At 38.8% G+C, this 20108-nt stretch overlaps 1 protein-coding gene across 22 annotated transcripts in view; it reads left to right on the plus strand.

Moving 5' to 3' along the window:
* Positions 1 to 20108, plus strand: part of NRXN1 (neurexin 1) — a 1354235-nt gene that overhangs the window by 655673 nt on the left and 678454 nt on the right. For all 22 annotated transcript variants that reach the window (XM_075064378.1, XM_075064379.1, XM_075064391.1 and 19 more), the window contains one exon: positions 3099 to 3482. In XM_075064378.1, coding sequence (XP_074920479.1) covers positions 3099 to 3482 — 384 coding nt within the window. The remainder of the gene's footprint in view (positions 1 to 3098; positions 3483 to 20108) is intronic.

Here is a 20108-nt window from a genome sequence, read left to right on the forward strand (position 1 = left end):
AGATCCCTAAGTGGCTCCTCTCAAAGATTGAACTCCCGATGCTGAGTTTAGCAGGCCAATGCTCAAACCACTGAGCTATCCCCCCCTTTATCTTTTAATATTTAGTGGATATTATTCATAATGCAGTAATTACCATATCTAATTTAATATGTATCAAATTCGGTAAAAGTGTGTGTTGGTTGACACAACTGATTACTAAAAGCTTTGGCAAAAATTTTCATATTAAAGTTAGTTCCTTAATAGGTAGCCTGATGTTCAGAGGTGCTGATTTTCTGAGGTTTGATTTAATGGGAACTGTGGATGCTCAGAACATCAGAAATAAGACTTGTTATAGAGGTGCTTAAATATAGATTTAGTAAAATAACTTTAGGTTCTCATAATTGAAAATTTTGAGGGATTTTTGATGGAAGAAAGGGTCTCTTAGTTAAAGATTCAACATACCGACCTCCTTCAGTTAGGGATTTAGGAACCTCCCATTCCAATTTTCTGATTCTCCAAATAGACCTCAAGCAAAAAACAGAAGAAAATTATTCCCGATATTGTTAAAGGAAGTGGGGGATAAATATTTAAAACAAGCAAATTGTTCAGGCATTTTTATACACAATTATAAAGATGCAAATAAGGCACAAGGTTTTTTGTCCCCTCATCCTTTTCGGTAACCATTAAAAGTAGAGAGGCTGTTTTTTAAATATACCAAGCTCAGCTTAAATTAGAAATACTGGAAATCTCACAAAGGAACTTTATCTTCTGACATTTCCAGCCCCAAATTATTTGAATAAATGTCTAAACTTTTGAATGCTTATTCTAACTGAGACATTGAGGTTTGCCCATTACAGTTTTTTTAATCTGTGCATTCCCTGGGACTCTATCATCAGAGTACAAAATACCCCCATCACAAATACAATTCTGTGGGCGCAGACAGCAATGTATTTGATCATGCCAAATTGTGGCCTTTCAAAAATGGTTGTTTTTCATAGAGTTAGTGGTCAGAAGGAACCACAGTGATCATGTAATCTGACCTCCTGCATAACACAGGCCATGGGATTCCAAACAAAGAAAAACAGTTAGTTTGTTCTTTTTAAGTCTATATTCTACTGTATAGTACTTTATTTTAATTTGATTCATATAATAAAATGTTTGTTTCAAACATCTCTGTCTGACTCACTTTTGCTTTCCGTTTATAATCATATTTTGATATAGGTGCATGCAAGATCTTGGAAATATCCTTTCCAAATGACATTCCTGGGGAACTGCTCCATAGTTGTCAATTCTCAATAATAATCCTTGAGGTTTTCCGGATTCTGTGCTGCATAGTGATAATAGGAATGATGTTTCACATGCATCTATATGTAAAGAGGAATGTGATCATGGGCTCTCCTGCTTTCCACAGTATGCTTTCAAACACATTGCTGAGGGTAAAACATAAAACACTCACTGCTGTATCTTATATAGTAGAATGTGGCTGGTAGAATCTTAGAATATTAGGGTTGGAAGAGACCTCAGGAGGTCGTCTAGTCCCATCGCTAAAAGCAGGACCAACACCAATGACATCATCCCAGCCAGGGCTTTGTTAAGATGGGTCTTAAAAGCGTCCAAGGATGGAGATTCCACCACCTTCCTAGGTAATCCATTCCAGTGCTTTACTACCCTCCTCACAGAATCATAGGGGTTTTTTTTCCTAAATAATCATTCTGAAAGGGATTAAGCAACAAACAATAGCAGGGTTGGAAGGGACCTCATCTAGTCCAACCCCCTGCTCAAAGCAGGACCAATCCCCAACTAGCCTCCTCAAGGATTGAATTTACAAGCCTGGGTTTAGCAGGCCAATGCTCAAACCACTGAGCTATCCCTCATGAAACAGTGTTTCCTAATATCCAGCCTAGACCTCCCTCACTGCAACTTGAGACCATTGCTTATTGTTCTGTCATCTGCCTCCGCTGAGAACAGCTGAGCTCCATTCCCTTCAGGTAGTTGAAAGCTGCTATAAAATCCCCCCTCATTCTTCTCTTCTGCAGACTAAATAAGCCCAGTTCCCTCAGCCTCAGTACTTCACATTAATACAGTGATCTGTAGGGGATTGTGATTTCACCTCCTGCTTGAATGTGAAGACAGGATCATATTAAAATCCACACACAGATTTTGTTTTAATAATCTTACTGCAACAGTTGGACTGAATCTGATTAGCACAAATGTGCTATGGTTCTCTATGTTCAATTCTTTCAGTTGGAGTCCTCAGTCTTTACAATTATTTTCAGAGTAGAGGATCTTGACAATTGATCATCCTCGCCAACATTTTGAGCAACACATCTGAAGCTTTTTTGAGGCTTCTTGCATAAGTGGCAGAGCTAAAAATTCAGGCTTGTTTTTGTTTTTTAACTGAAAGCAAAAATAAATAAATATTTCTGATTTCATGATTTCTCATGTGCTTCCCTCTTTCCCCTCTCTATAACAAGCACACATTTAGATGCAAATGTCAAAGGCATTATTTTTTTCTCTCTGGGTGTACATCACTATCTCTTTAATGATTGGCTGCCTGGCAGCCAATGAGAGTACTTCCCCTCCCCTCCCAGACAAAGGGTTTGATCCGAAGCCCATTGAAACAAATCAGAGTCTTTTCAATGACCTGGATGGGCTTTGGATCCAACCCAAAGACTCCGCCCATTATCTCTTCAGAGGCAGAATCCCAAGCACGGGATCTTGAGCCACTTAGAGGGCAGTGCAGAGAGTTGCTGTTGCACCAACAGGGTATTTCTGAAGATCACCTTGAAATATATTTGATTTTTTTGCACTGAGTAATACATTTTATCTACCTGAAATCTGTCACATGGATTTTGGTTTTCATACATTCAAGTTCATGCAGTATTTTGTGGAAATGTTTGTATACCACATATTTCGTGATAGTGTTTAAGAGATATTTTAATACAAAATAATGTGTCATTTTATTATTTTAAAATGTGTAAATACAACATTCATCTAGGGCTTTCAGGCATGAGATATTTGGCAATAAGCAAATACTGCATTTTGGGACTCAGGGAATAAATGCTGCCAGAATTTGCTTTAATATCTTTAAAATTTTGCATTTTGTTGTTTCTTACCAGGTACCATTTCTGTGAACACATTACGTACACCTTACACTGCACCAGGAGAAAGCGAAATCCTAGACCTAGATGATGACTTGTATCTCGGGGGCTTGCCAGAAAATAAAGCAGGGCTGGTCTTTCCAACAGAGGTGTGGACAGCACTTCTCAATTATGGATATGTTGGCTGCATCAGAGACTTGTTTATTGATGGCCAAAGCAAGGATATTCGACAAATGGCTGAAATTCAAAGCACTGCTGGAGTGAAACCCTCATGCTCAAGAGAAACTGCAAAACCATGCCTGAGCAACCCCTGTAAAAACAATGGTGTATGCAGGGATGGGTGGAACAGATATATCTGTGATTGTTCTGGTACAGGCTACCTTGGCAGATCATGTGAGAGAGGTAGGTTTCAAAAAATTGTGCATGACTCTATAATGTAGAAATTAACAATGATTAAAAATGGCAAGTACTGTGTTAACCTTTTTAAAAAATAACCTTCATTGTCTGTTGCTCTTCTTCACACTGGTTTTATATTGGCAGAAAACTAAATGGAATCAAGTGGCCATGTGGCCATATGAAAGGGTTAGGGGAGATTTTCAAAGGCACAAATGGCAGGTAGGTGCCTAACTCCCACTCATGATGAGTAAGAGTCAGGTGCCTGTCTGCTATTTGTGACTTTGAAAATCCCCGCTTTTGTCATTTTACAAGCTGAGCTGTGAAGAGCTTTGTGACAACATGAGAAAGTACTTTCTCTTATTATTAATTTACTGAAATGTAACTCTGTGAAACCTGAATTCACCACAATCTGACTCTGGAATGAGGACGGAGTCTCCACGCACATACACTGGTATAACCCCACTAACTACTGTACATTCTTGAATTCCATGAGTGAAATTCTGGCTTCACTGAAGTCCTTGGCAAAATTTCCACTGACTTCAGTGATTCCAGGATTTCACCTCTTGAATGTAAATGAGAAAAAATCAGGCCCCTGGAATCTAGGTTCACTCTTTGCAGTTTAAAAAAATGTCTAGTCCATAGGGAAATAAAATTGCTGTTCATCATAAGTAGTAAAATAATTTATATTGAAAATTAATGAATATAACCTTTAGCTGTGAAGATGAGTGTAAAGTCAGATAGTAGCTATACAAGTTTAATTTTAAAAAATTGGTGAGGAAAAGAAATTTGGGTCTTACAAGTATAGGTTATTTCTGATATCATTTCTGTTTTATTTTAATTAGTTTAATTAACACCTTAATAGTCTGCAAACACAGTGGAATATCAGTGATATTTAAAAGTAGTATATTTCAATAATAACACTGAGAAGAATTTGATGCTGTTTTGCTGAGTCATGTATATACAACTTATACTAATGGGCAATTTTTTCTGTGTGCAATACACAGTTTTATAATAAAAAAGGAACATTGAGTAGTTCATTTTAATATTTTGTATCAAACAGATAGAGCTTTTATTTTTAAATTGACACCAAACAGAATCTGTAAAGACACTTTCAGTGCTTGCACACACATTGCGTAAATCTTAGCTGCAATACATTAACCATGATTTGTTACAATTGTCAGCTATAGTACTTGTATTTTAGTAACTGAACATTAAATCTTCTTTTCTGTTTCTCTTTTTGTAAGAAATCTTTACTTTTGTAGTCTCAGATTCTCTCTTCTGTGATTTTATTACAATACAAGCAAAGACCCAGACCTTTTATTAATATATTTCAAGAAAAGAGAGAAATGAAATTTAACATCCTTATTTGTAAGGATAGGTGGGGAAACTAACAGTTTATCCAAACAAAAATCTCATTTAGTATTTGTATTCCAGTTTGAACAAGAAATGTTCAAATGCCAGAACTCTTATTTTGTGAAATCTTATGTTACAGTTGACTCATAATATAGTCTTCCCTTCTAGCCGAAACCTAATCTGCAAGTTTATTGACTGTCAGTTAAAGTTTTTTCTGTATAGTTTAATTCATTTTTCTAGGTAAAGTGGTCACCTAAAGATTTTACTGTTTAAAAATAAAACTGATGAATTTTTTTTTTTTTAAGAAAGTCTAGATGTAGTCTTGAGGAAGTCTCATCACTTTTGTGGTAAATGAAGTCAGGTTATTGGCATTTAAAAGTAGGTCCCAGACTTTTAAAAATGCAAGCCCCTTTCGCTAGAGGCCAGTTATTTTGATGTCTCCAGATTGTTCTATTACTGGTGGAGTGAAGTTGGCAGAGGGCATAACCAAACTGTCAGATGAATTACAAAAACCTTCAGTTAAATATGCATGGTGTACCACCCTGTGGCAAAATTCCGCTATTACATATGGAGAAGTAAAAATAGTACTTACATCTTTCCATATCAGGAGGAGCTAGGAAATATTTACATATTTCAGTCATTAGAGACAGGGACAACTAACATATGCAAATCTGCAAATGAGAATTTAATAGCAAACTTCATCATAGGAATTTGTCATAAACATATTTAACGGGTCCCAAGAACTCGCAATGAATCCTTTTCATCTCCAGTTATTTTCCCCCCTAGTATATTTTTAGCCATTGTCCAATTCAGGATTTAATTTCCTTGCACACATAATTTCACCTACTGGGAGTGATGGTAATATGGTATTCTTACTAGCTTCCTCACAATCGTATCTAGCTCTTGTCCAGCAGAAATCTTTGTGCAGTCAGTGCAGAATCTTTTCCTACCCTCGGGTTTCCCAATCCAGAGGAAACTGCACTGAAAGCAGTTCTCCTTCCAGTAATATTTGTATCCCAAATGGTCATGCATTAATACGATTACAGCTTTTGAGATTCTGAAAGCAGTGTGTTGGCATTTTACCACACAAATTGTTATAACTACTACCGGTGTGGAATAACTGATACATTATTGTATTTAGTAATATAAATAACACAATTATAATTGTTGTAAGTAATTGAAGTAAAATAAGAACATGTTCACCTCCACAAACAATAGAGCCTTACAAAGTGGGAAACCATGTTAGAATAAAATATTTGAGGTTAAACAAGTGGGCTCCATAATTATATGTTGGGAAATTAGGATATCTACAGCAAACATGGCATATATTTATATTTTATGACACTAACAGTTATGTGCCATGAAGTTTTCTTTGCCTTAGTAATCAAAGAAATAATTTATCCTTGTTATATGTATCAATACTGTACAATACAAAAATATTATAAATTAATATTTATGGTAGGTCTGCACTGCAAGTGCTACAGCAGCACCTCTGCTATGCTGCTGCAGTGCTATACTGTAGACCTACTACAGCCACAGAAGCGGATTTTCCATCACTATAGTAAATCCACTCCCCTGAAACAGTTAGGTTGGTGGAAGAATTCATCCATCGACCTAGCTGAATCTACAGTGGAGATTAGATTGACCTAACTACATCACACAGGGCGTAAAATTTTTCACAGCTGTAAGTGATGTAGCTGTGTCACCCTAAGTTTTACATGTAGAGCAAGCAACAGATAAATTAAATGTATTCAGGTCAGCAGGGCCTGATTAAATTAATCCTAGGATACTTAAGAATCTAGCTGAAGCAATCTCAGAACTGTGAGCAGTTATCTTTGAGAACTCATGGAGGACATGTGAGGTCGCTGAGGACTGGAGAAGGGCAAACAGAGTATGTATCTTTGAAAAAGGGGGGAAATATAGACCAGTCAGCCTAACTTTGATATCTGGAAAAATACTGGAACAAATTATTAAACAGTTTGTAAGCACCTAGGGGCTAGTAAGGTAATAAGTAATAGCCAAGTAAGGTAATAAGTAATAGCCAACATGGATTTGTCAAGAACAAATCATGCCAAACCAACCTAATTTCCTTCTTTGACAGGGTTAGTGGCTAATTGGATAGGGGAAAGCTGTAGATGTGAGGCTTTTGATACTGTGCCACATGACTCTCATATGCAAATTTGGTTTAGATGAAATCACTGTAAAGTGGGTGCATAACTGGTTGAAAAACTGTACTCAAAGAGTAATTATCAATTATTCTTTGTAAAACTGGGAGGATGTATCTATTGGGCTCCTGCCTGAGTCTGTCCTGAGTCCAGTGCTATTCAATATTTTCATTCATGACTTGGATAATGAGGTGGAGAGTATGCTTATAAAATTTGTGGATGATACCAAAAAGAGAGAGGTTGCAAACACTTTGGAGAACAGGATTAGAATTCAAAATAACCTTGACAAATTGGAGACTTAGTCTGAAATCAACAAGATGAAATTCAATAAAAACAAGTTCCAAATACTGCACTTAAGAAGGAGAAATCAAATGCACAAATACAACAATATGTAGAACTGGCTAGGTGGTAGTAGTGAAGAAAAGGATGTGGGGATTAAAGTGGATCATAAATTTAATTAGAGCCAACAACACAATGCAGTCGTGAAAGAGGCAAATAGCATTCTGGGGTGCATTAATTGGCATATTGTTTGTAAGACACAGGAGGTAATTGTCCCGCTCTGCTCATCACTGGTGAGACCTTGGCTGGAGTACTATGTCCAGTTCTGGGTGCCACACTTTAGGAAAGATGAGAACAAATTGCTATCCTTTGGACTCTCGCCAACACAAATGATTGAAGGTTTAAAAAAACCCTGACCTATTTGGACAGGTAAAATAAAAAAAAAAAAACTGGAAATTTTTAGTCTTGAGAAAGGAAGGTGGATGGATACCCTGGTAAGTCTTCAAATATGTTTGTGGCTGTTATAAAGAGGATGTGATCAGTTGCTCTCCATGTCCACTATAGGTGGGACAAGAAGTAATCAATTTAATCTGCAGCAAGAGGGATATAGGTTAGATATTAGGAAATACTTTCTAACTATAAGGATAGTTAAGCACTGAATAGGCTTCCAAGTGAGGTTGTGGAATCCCTGTCTTTGGAGGTTAAGAAAAGCTTAGACAAATATATGTTTGGGATGGTCTAGATATACTCGGTCCTGCCTCAGTGTCAAGTGCTGGATTTCACAAGGTTCCTTCCAGGCCCATATTTCTATGATTCTATGAATAGGGGGTGAGTCTATAATCTGATCAGATTAGTAACTAAGGAAAAGCCATAAAACACAAAAGCCATTTTATGCTCATTCCGGCCTATTTAAAGTTAATAGTTTTTCGCGCGTGTGTGTGTGCAGAAATTGGGTTGTATGTGCTTATTTTCCTACTGTAACAAAGTCTTGGTTATACATAAAGTAAAAACATCAGTATAATCTATGGATTGGTTTAGTTGTTTATGGAAACTAAAGCAGATGGAGTGACAGATGTCATAGCAATATAATTTGGCTTTGTCTCTGATTTTCATCATGGATCACAATATGTGACTGCCTCTTGGCAAAGCCTTTCACAGGTGCATACTTTTGACTGGACAACAAGGAACAATGCATGACAGCAAATTTATTGAAGAAAGGACAGGCATACAAAGTTGCAAGGAGTTAAATTAAATGAACTTTCCACAGGGGAAATACATTTGAATGTATTTTTTCCTCTGCTTGAATTGTCTCTGTACATTTTTTAATAAAATAGAAAAACTCCTAACAAATGCAGGACAATATGAAAAATCATGTGTTTCCTATTGTTATAATAACCTCATCTCCTACCTATTTAATTACTACAAATTTCATCCTTTGCACCCCGCTAAATCCTGTGGGGCTAGATTCTCCCACCCTACTTTTGTTGTGTCGTGAGGACATTCCCCTCAAATAATCCTACTGGAGTAAAGTATTACTTGCCATGTATGAAGGTGGCAGAATCTTACCCATGTTAAACATTTATCCTAACTGTAGTGTAACAATTTCAGTTTTCATCCCTATTTTATCCAGTAATTATTTATAGACTGAGAATTATTAGAAAGTACTCCCAGAGACCCCTCAAGTCTGCCACTATTTGCTTTATTTCATTCAAGCTGCTTTTTGAAGAAAAGAGAGTTAACATCCAATATCACGGATCTTTCCTTCACATTTTGATGTATTGGGTCATGTCACGAAGTCTCCTGTTGACTGTAGTATTTTTTAAATCTAACTAAGTCACTTCTTATTGCAAAACATGAAACTATTTTATCTGGTTATGTGAAGTTTTAGATTTTTGGGGGAAATTTTAAAAAAGTAGAAAAATAAAAATAAAATAATGAATACACTTGCAAACACACATTGAAGTCACAGGAACTACTCCATGATCTGGATCTCTAATAGTTACAGATCTGGAATGAGCACTATTAAGGGGCAAATTCTGTTCTTTTGTACTTAAGCGTAAATTCTCTGTTTTAAGAATGTAGTTGCTATGAAGGAAAGATATGTAAGTTGTTAATGACTTTCTCTGTTGTGGTATTAAAATGTAATGTTACTGTGTTACAGTGTAACCTATAGAGCTTAGCCAAAATCAGGTTTCATTGTCCTAGGCATTCTATAAACACATAGTCCCTGCCACACAGAGCTTACAGTCTAAATAGAAAACAAGAAAAAAAAAAAAAGTAAAGGGGAAACAGAGGTAAATTGACTTGGCCACACAACAGGTCAATGGTAAAGATAGATATACTATCCATGTCCCCTGAGTTCCAGTCCAGTGCACTATCGCTGGTCATGCAATGTCACCAAAATGTAACCTGCTTAAATTCTTACAGAACTCACAAAGTGTTTTGGACTACCCAAATCTGCATTTTTTGTGTGAAAAAGTTTCATATTAAAAAATCATCCAGCTGGGAGGGAAAGGATGCAGGGGGGATGATGCATCATCTTTCCCTCAAAATGTCAGTGTTGGAAAACACTTCTTCCATCTCCACATTGTGGAACCCTATCTGAGACAAGTGCAAAGACCATGCTAAAATGACTTGTGAGGAAGCCATTATTACACCTTCAATAGATAAATTATGGAGCAGAACTAGTTAGTAAAATAGTTTTAAAAAAATTGAAGCAGCCTGATGAAACAGACTGGGCTTTTCAGGATCACATCTTCAGTGTTTCATTGAGTATAAATCCTTTTAAACTGTATCTCAAAAAAGGTGTTTGAAATCCTTTCAGATGTCCTTACTCGACTCCTCCACATTTTTCATAGGCTATCATTTTAACTTTTATTACATGCCATGGATATTTAAATTAATCATGATATAGGCAGAAATACAAAACATAATCCCCGTATAAGAGTTTATAAGAATTTAAAATACTGCTGTGTCTGGACCATATCACAGCTAATTACGAAGTGAGGAATGGGATAACCGAAACTGGCCCAAAACTGGTCCTTTGTTTTTCAATACCATATACTTCAGTCTTCATATTTCAATGTTCTGATCTGCTACTGCCTTGAAAACGCACTCTTCTTCCCAGTCAAACTTCTCATCCTACCCACATCCTTCACCTCCTCTTCACATGAGCTTCATTGCTACTGTATAAGCCAAGCCAAACCTCCCACTCTTCACATTGAATAAATCATTTTCTTTTTTCTCTGATACTTATTTTTAGAGCTCTTGTCCCATTCCCTCTCACCTCTCAATGCTCCCGGCATTTTTTCTTCTTTCCTCCCCTGGCTTTCCTTTCACTTAGTGTCACTAACATGAATAATGGTAATTAAATGCTGGTTCAAGAATTGTAAGCTCTTCGAGGCAGGGACCACCTTTTTGTTCTGTTTGTACTGCACTCAGCACAGTGGGGTCTGGTCTGTGACTGGAGCTTCTCGTTGTCACTGGAATAGAAGTAATATAGAAATAATTCTCGATCAGTGATGCAAGTCTAAAATTTAAAAAAAGAGATGGCTACTACTGCCTCAAAGGGAGGTGGCATGGAGAATGATTGGGGGGGAATGGAGGAAAGGTGGGAGGGAGTAGGAAATATTGGAGTAAATAATGTAGTATATATAGTTTCAGAGGAAAGTAAGAAGTCACTTACTGTGCAATGGAGGCAGGGGCAACTCCAGGCCCCAGCACACCAAGCATGTGCTTGGGGCGGCGTGCCACGGGGGGCCACTCTGCCGGTCGCCGGGAGGGTGGCAGGCGGCTCTGGTGGACCTCCTGCAGGCATGTCTGCGGAGGGTCTGCTGGTCCTGCGGCTTCAGTGGAGTATCCGTGCTTGGGGCCGCCGTGCTTGGGGCGACGAAATGGCTAGAGCCGCCCCTGAATGGAGGGCTAAGCATTCCTCAATAATAGGAGGAAGCAGATGCATTGAGAACAAGACAGGAAGGGAAGAAAATAGAAGAGAGAGGTGTGAGCTCATTTTCTGTTCACTTGACAGATTTAAGTCTTCAATTTTAATTGGAAAACATTTTTATTGTAAATTTTAGTCCTTAATTCTAGCCCTTTGGGTTGAACTTTATGTCCAAATTGCTCAAGGTATACTCTGAAGAATAAAAATATCCCTTTGGCCCTTTGAGGAGTTTGTCTCCTTTTTGAAAAAAACAAATGAGAGAATAACAAAAAATGTGGCAGAGTTTTTCAAAAGGGGGCTAGAAGAAGGAAAGTCACAGGAAAGTCCATAGGAATTGGGATCTCTATTTTCTTAGACAATTTAGAAAATCCCTGCCTACATCAACATTAACAGCCTGATTATCCTCTCACACCAGTTTTACATCTGTTTAACTCCATTGACGTCACTGAAGGTAATCTAGATGACACTATTTCAAATAAAAACAGAATCAGGCCCTGAGAATTTCAACTGCTATGTATATAAAGATAAAACTTACATTTTTTGAGCATGGAAGGGAAATATTTCTTTAAGCAAAGTTATCAGTTCATAAATTCATCCATGAAATGTTTCGTTTCATCAGTTTTTCCCAAGCAAGGATTAACATCTCACTTACGTTGGATAATTCTTCCTTGTACGTGGGATTTGATGCTGCCATAAAATAGAAAAAGAAAAACCAGCTAGAATCAATGGCTTTCAGTATTGTTTAATAAAGGCGCTTTCCCTGTTTTGCTTCCATCGCTGTAATTATAGTAAAACTGTTATTCCCTGCCCTAGAGGCTGTGCCTCCTCTTAACAAGTAGAATATTATTCAACATTTATCACAGCCATTTTGAGCTTAAACTTCTGCTCTACTAGCATTTAATCTAATGAACCTCTTTGGAGCAGCTGAACAGGAAAAAAAAAACAATCTGTGTCACCATCATGCACACAGCCCCTTACTCATGTGAGGGTTATGGGCACAGATGACGAGAGCTTTAATCCACAGTAGTCCTTTGAGACTCATACCCAGCCCTGCATAACCACTCTACCCCAAGCTTTCTCCATTTATTCAGGCTATCATCTTGCTAAATCAACAATCCATAGTGGATGCTTGTAAAAGTTGCAAGGAGGGAAACCAGAATCTCCTGGTTGCTGTGAGGAAATTAAAGAGAGAGAGAGAGAGAGAGTGCAAAACCTCATGCTCCATGAGCCACTCTTACATTATGGAGGAAAATGCTTTCTGAACCTAAAATAAGATTGACCAAAGCTTTCCAGAATATCCTGTATAAACTTATTTTAACATAAGAATATGATTAGGCAGGAAGGCATGAAAGCAAGGATGCAGAGGAAAGGTGCCATCCTGGGATGAGAGAAAATAGAACTCCCTGTAGTGGTTCAAAGGCCATCCACAACCCAGCTGTAGCTTACCAGCCAGTCAGGGCAGAGGGAAGTAGAACTAGGGGCACGACACTCCAAGATGCACCAGGAGCCTTAAAAAAAGGAGATGGGAGTAGAGGAAAAAATGAACCTCCTCCACTCAGGCTGTCACCACACCCAGTAATGCGGGATATGGGAAAGAAATTTCATGCCCTGGTCAGCAAGATTCAAACCCCACTCTGATTAGTAAGGTAAGTATTATCAAAAGTCTGAGATTTACATCTGCTTGATAGCAGTCATTTGTGGCCCTTTGGGCTTAAGCCATCCCACAAGCTGCCACAACCTGCAAACTGCCACCCTGAGAGATGAACAGAAAACTGCCAAAGAGGTCAACTTCGGCCTCCTTAGACTCAGATGTTAGAAGACCATTTACTGTGTGTGGGAAAATGTGATGATAAGGGCTCAGTTTCTCAAAAATATCAATAAAAGAATTTGAGATCAATAAGCTTTCAGTTTCTGCCAAAAAATAATCTTTAGGGTTCACTATTCTTCCCATGACTGCTTCCCATAATACTTTAGTTTCCCTAATATTACTAATAGGAAGAAAAACAGAACCACTTTTCACCTGTTACACCATAGGAGTCGGAAAATCTCTGAGTGTTAATTTCCAAAAGGCTATTTTTACATTTTGCAACGTCCTACAAAACAAAATCCCTGTAAATTTCATTTTATGACCTGCTGCTGGGTTCCATCTATCCATTGTGCAAAATTTCAATAGTAACAGTAAAGAAGTTATCATCAGATAATCTTTTACTGCACAATAACCTTAAATCAGACCCTGAAACATTACTCACTCTAACTTCTTCAGGATTATTAACAATTCTGTAGACACCATAGAATCACCAGAAATCATGGCCCTGGAGGACAGTGAAAAAAAATCAAGAAGAACACATTAATTTTCTCTTCTGGTACCTCTTTGCTAATACTACCTGAAGATTTGAGAAGAGGTGAGTGGGTGGGAATGATACAGATACTCCTGGATCTGCCACCAAATTTAAAAGAGACCGCATTCCCTGCAGCTCTCTTTTTCTGGAACCTGGAGAAGAATCTCTTTCTGTGATGACTGAGGCAGCAGGTACTGTAGTGCTCTGCATGTAACAGCCATAGAAAAATATTTCTTGTTAACAGCGACTCTTCCCACAGACTCTCTTCTCTTGGATAAATAACAGCTAGCTTTGATACAGAACTTTTTCATCAGTAGGTCTCAAAGCATTTTACATAAGAGGTCAGTATCATTAGCTTCATTTTACAGGTGGTGAAATGGAAGCACAGAGAACTGAGTGACTTGCTCCAGGTCACCTGCAGGCCAATGGCAGAGCTGGTAATAGATTCCCAATGCACCACTATCATATTTTCCATTTCCAGAATGCTTGATGATATTGATTTCCAATTCTTGCACTGGTGTAATTCTTGTTGTCACCACACTGAACAAATCCTCCTTCCTCTCCCCAAATTTGTCATTTGTTTAGGGCATTTCTGTGTAGTCCATCAGCACTTGATTGTGATACCCATGCCAGTTTGACCAACAGTTTAGAGCTTGAATGGATTTCTGAGTTCTTGTCCAAAGGCCTTTTGTCATTTGGTCTCAACTCAGGCTTCTCAGATGGGTTTTTGGAACATCTGTTTCCAAAATAACTGGTGTGGTTATGCGAAAAAGGACTGAGGACTGTTCATCATGACAGTAAATCCTGGAAGGCCATTGCTGAAGAAATCAATACCTGTTCACACTCCTTTTTATCTTTCTGACCCCAGCTAACATCTCAGTAATCCTCCAAATGCAGAGTATCCCAGAGTATCTCAGGGTAAACAATAAAGACATACCAATTACACAACTAGGCCGTGACTGTCATATAATCCTTTTCTTGCTACCCAATCTCCAAGGATTATTTTATGGAATCTACAATCAGCCCTAAAATATCTATTCTGATATGGGACAAGAAAAGATTTTGCTCAGTTTGTCATACTCCCACTGCTTTTAGTATATCTGCATTTATTGAATATTTAAAATCTCTCTAAACTCCTCTTAACTAACATGCCAATTACAAAATCTTATTCCAGATTTTCAGTAACTGTACCAAAACCTTTTGGACCATGATAAAGGTCCTTGGAGTTCTCTACACATACCAGATACCATGATTTGTCCTTTGTAAAACTGCCCCTTCCAACTAAGCCAGAGGAACTTCAAAAAATTGGAATTAAATGGGATGCCCAAAAATATCTCACTGAGGTCTGCTTTGAAAATGAAATTTCTCATCAGAACCATGAGCAATAATTCCTTTATCTGTCTATTCTGAAGGATTTTTGATTTAAGAAGGGCAGAAACCCCCTTCTCCTCCTTCCCAAGGCTGTTTTTTTCTGCAAATATAGAACTGATAAAATCTCCCAGACTTGCAATTTCTAAAACCTTAATGATAATATTATCAGTCTGTTCTTCCAGTAGCTGGGTGACTTCCACAAATAATTTTACTGGTGAGGGATTAGTGGTTGGAAATGAACTTAAAATAATGTAACCCACCTGCCACACAACTCCAGTTTGACTTTGGAGGGTTTATATGCCTTCAAACTTTGTTGTAGTGACCTGCCTTTACATTGGATAATGCCTGGAAAATGTAGAGACAATTTCTTTCTCCAGTGATTGCAAAGGGGGGCCCTTGAAAAGTTGTAAAATTTATGTTAAGTAAACCAACAACCTTACCACCGTTTGGTTTTTCTTATAGTATTTTCTATGGTAATCACTGTAGCATCCAAGTTCCTGGCAAATACTAATTCATTTAGGTTCATAACACTGGTGATATAAGGAATAATTATCTCCATTTTGCAGATGAAAAAACTAAAACATAGAAAAATAAGTAGCTTTATTTGCTCAATAAAGCCTATGGTAGAGCCAGCAATAGAACAAAGCTCTCCTGATTCACAGTCTAGGGCCTTAGCCACAGAACCATCTATCCTCTCCAGCTGGATAATGAAATCCACTGGTAACAGGACATTCTGACCATTGAAATAGACTGGAAAAGTCTGTTGGCAGAAAAAAGGTGCACATTTTGAATTGCAAACTGGAACTTGCATGTGAGAAGTCCTTTTATGGTCATCTTGCCTGTGGATTTAGATTATCTCCTTCCTTTAAATGAATCGATGTGGCAAACGAGCAAACTTTGCTTGACATTTATGGCTGCTTCCACAATATATACAGTGCAGTCTGCTCTCACCACTCTAAGCCAGAAATCCATTTTAATTGCCATCTGGCAAAGAGCTGACATCTTTGTGACAGTGTGAGGTTCTCTCACTTGCTGCTTTCTACTGCTAAAGAAGTTACCAAACCAATGCCATCAGCCACTTTCCACGCAGTCCTCAACATCTAACACTTTCTAGTCAATCTCTTCTGCTTGAAATTACCATATATACTCATTCATAAGCCGAATTTCTTTAGTAAAAAAGTGAAGCACCAGAGAAGGGAGTTGGCTTATGAACAGGTATAGAGAGGGAGAGGTGGGACACAACCCCTCCCCCCAACAGAGGGAGCAAGAAGAGACAGCAGAACCAGAAGGTAAGAGGCGGGGCCAGAGTCTCTCTGCTTCTGGCCATGCTGCTCTCCCCCTAGCCTCTGAAGCAGCAGCAGCTTTGGAGCTGGGAGGCTGCAGCCTTGCCATCGACCCTGCCCACTAGAGTAGGCTGTGGCCATGCCACCTGAGTGCCAGAGCACGCTGCAGCTGCGTTGCCTGGCCCAGCCCACTGGAACATGCTGCGGCCATGCCGCCTGGTCTGGCCCACCAGAGCAGGCTGCGTCCGCGCTGCCCAGCCTGCTGGAGCAGCTCCAGCCAGGCCAGAGACATCCTCCCCTGGCCTTCCCCAGACAAGGTGGGAAGAGGTGGGATGGGGAGAGTGTGGGGGTCCTGGGCTAGGGGATGGGATCATATTGGAGGTGGTCACAGGGGTTACTCCTTTGAACCCCAGCTTCTCCTCCCCCCTAAATTTCCCCACCAGTTGCTGTCCTGGCCCTTCAGGGTAAGCAGCTGGTGCACCGGGACACTTTGTTTACTTAGGTTTACCTCCGTGCCTGCAGACGCTCAAGGTAAACAAACTATCTTGGCCCACCAGTGGCTTATCCTCATGGGAGCCAAAGTTTGCTGAACCCTGAATTATAGGGTTGGCTTATGAATGGGTCATAAAAATTTTCCATTTTTACTTATCCATCTTGTGGGGGTTGGCTTATAAACGAACCAGCTTATGATCGAGTATATACGGTATCTCATAAAATGGAAAAATGTTAAAGACCTCTTCTAAACTAGGGGCATTTAAACAATCCACAGTAGTTTTCCATATTTCCTTGTAAAATACTTCAGCACATACAATAGGCTGAGTAATAATTTCATTCGTTTAGTCATCTCCTGACCTATGATTCCAGGTTCCACCAAAGCCAATGCAGGAAGGAGGGATTTAGGACCTGAGGAACCTTTTGGGAAAGGGGCAGCCTGTACAGGAAGGATGAGCTCCATCTAAACCAGAATGAAACCAGATGGCTGGCATTTAAAATTTAAAAAGTCGTAGAGCAATTTAAAGTCGTAGTTTAAAGGTTTGGGGGAAAGCCAACAGATGCGAAAGAGCATGTGGTTCGGACAGAGACATCCCTTAGGGTAAAGTCTATTAATGGAGACTGTGCTATAGAATCTCTATGGGTAGTAATTCCATGCTCTAATAATAACAATATATCAGTAGGCCTATACTACTGACCAGGATAGTGATAGTGACTGTGAAATGCTCAGGGAGATTAGAGAGGCTATAAAAACAAAAAAATTCAATAATGGGGATTTCAACTATCACCATATTGACAGGGCATATGTCACCTCAGGATGAGATGGAGAGATAAAGTTTCTTGACACCTTAAATAACTGCTTCTTGGAGCAGCTAGTCCTGGAACCCACAAGAGGAGATGCAATTTTGATTTAGTCCTAAGTGGAGCAGAGGACCTGGTTCAAGAGGTGAATATACCTGAACCACTTGGCAATAGTGACCATAATATAATTAAATTTAACATCCCTGTGTGCGGGTGGGGGACAACACCACAGCAGCCCACCATGACAGCATTTAATTTAAGGCAGGGGAACTACACAGAAATAAGGAAGTTAGTTAAGCAGAAATTAAAAGGTACAGCACCAAAAGGGAAAACCCTGCAAGCTGCATGGATACTTTTCAAAGACTCCATAATAAAGGCTCAACTTAAATGTATACCCCAAATTAAAAAAAAACATAGTAAAAGGACCAAAAATGTGCTGCCATGACTAAACAACAAAGTAAAGGAAGCAGTGAGAGGCAAAAAGGCATCCTTTAAAAAGTGGAAGTTAAATCCTAGTGAGGAAAATAGAAAGGAGCATAAACACTGGGAAGTGTAAAAATATAATTAGGAAGACCAAAAAAGAATTTGAAGAACAGGTAGTCAAAGATTCAAAAAGTAAGAGCAAAAAAATTTTTGTAGAGTACATCATAAGCAGAAAGCCTGCCAAACAACCAGTGGGGCCACTGCATGACTGAGATGCTAACGGAGCACGCAAGGACAATAAGGCCATTGTAGAGAAACTAAATGAATTCTTTGCATCAATCTTCATGACTGCGGATATGAGGGGGATTCCCAATCCTGAGCCATTCTTTTTAGGTGACAAATCTGAGGAACTATCCCAGATTGAGGTGTCATTAGAGAAGGCTATGGAACAAATTGATAAATTAAAAACTAATAAGTCATCAGGATCAGATGGTATTCACCCAAGAATACTGAAGGAACTCACGTGAAATTGCAGAACAACTAACTGTGATATGTAACATATCATTTAAACCAGATTCTATACCAAATGACTGGGCGATAGCTAATGTAACACCATTTTTTTTAAAAGGATCCGGAGGGAATACCTGCAATTACAGGCCCATAAGCTTAAATTTAGTACTGGGCAAACTGGTTGAAACTATAGTAAAGAACAGAATTATCAGACACATAGATGAACATGATTTGTTGCGAAAGAGTCAACATGGTTTTTGTAAAGGGAAATCATGCCTCACCAATCTACTAGAATTCTTTGAGGGGGTCAACAAGCATGTGGACAAGGGTGATTGAGTGGATATAGTGTACTTAGGTGTTTAGAAAGCCTTTGACAAAGTCTCCCCGAAGGCTCTAAAGCCAAGTAAGCTGTCATGGGATAAGAGTGAAGGTCCTCGCGTGGATCTGTATCTGATTAAAAGATAGGAAACAAAGAGTAGGAATAAATAGTTTTCAGACTATAGAGAGGTAAATAGTAGTGTCCCCCAGGGGTCTGTATTGGGACCAGTACTGTTCAACATATTCATAAATGATTTGGAAAAAGGGGTAAACAATGAGGTGGCAAAATCTGCAGATAATACAAAACTACTCAAGATAGTTAAGTCCAAAGCAGACTGTGAAGAGTTTAAAAAGGATCTCACAAAACTGGGTAACTGGGCAACAAAAAGGGCAGATGAAAATTAGTGTTGATAAATGCAAAGTAATGCACACTGGAAAGCATAATCCCGACTATACTTATAAAATGATGGGGTCTAAATTAGCTGTTTTCATTCAAGAAAGAGATCTTGGAATCATTGTGGATAGTTCTCCAAAAAAAACATCCACTCAGTGTGCAGCGGCAGTCAAAAAAGCAAACAGAATGTTGGCAATCTTTAGGAAAGGGATAGATAATAAAACAGAAAATATCATATTGCTGCAGTATAAATCCATGGCATGCTCTCATCTTGAATACAGCATGCAGATGTGATAACCCCATCTCAAAAAAAGATATATTGGAACTGGAAAAGGTAGAGAGAAGGGCAACAAAATTACTAGGGGTATGGAACAGCTGGGACTTTTCAGCTTGGAAAAGAGAAAACTAAGGGAGGATATAATAGAGGTCTATCAAATCATGAATGGTTTGGAGAAAGTAAATAAGGAAGTGTTATTTACTCCTCATAACATTAAAACTAGGGATCACCAAATTAAATTAATAGGCAGCACGTTTAAAATAAACAAAAGAAAGTATTTCTTCACACAATGCACAGTGAACCTGTGGAACTCTTTGCCAGAGGATGTTGTGAACACCAGGATTATAACAGGGTTCAAAAAAGAACTAGATAAGTTCAGGGAGGATAGGACCACCAACGGCTATTAGCTATGATGGACAGGGGTGGTGTCCCTAGCCTCTATTTGCCAGAAGTTGGGAATGGGCGATAGGGGATGGATCACTTTATGATTACCTCTTCTGTTCATTTCCTCTGAAGAGCCTGGCATTGGCCACTATCGGAAGACAGGATACTGGGCTAGATGGACCATCGGTCTGACCCAGTATGGCTGTTCGTACCTTCTTATATTTCAATTCACTCCATCAGCCTTTGGATCAGGCCCTTGGTGTGTCCCACCATTTCTTTTGCTGTGACACTTCATTGTCCATG

Source organism: Chelonoidis abingdonii, chromosome 3 (genome assembly GCF_003597395.2).
Source record: "Chelonoidis abingdonii isolate Lonesome George chromosome 3, CheloAbing_2.0, whole genome shotgun sequence".
Lineage (NCBI taxonomy): Eukaryota > Metazoa > Chordata > Testudines > Testudinidae > Chelonoidis > Chelonoidis abingdonii.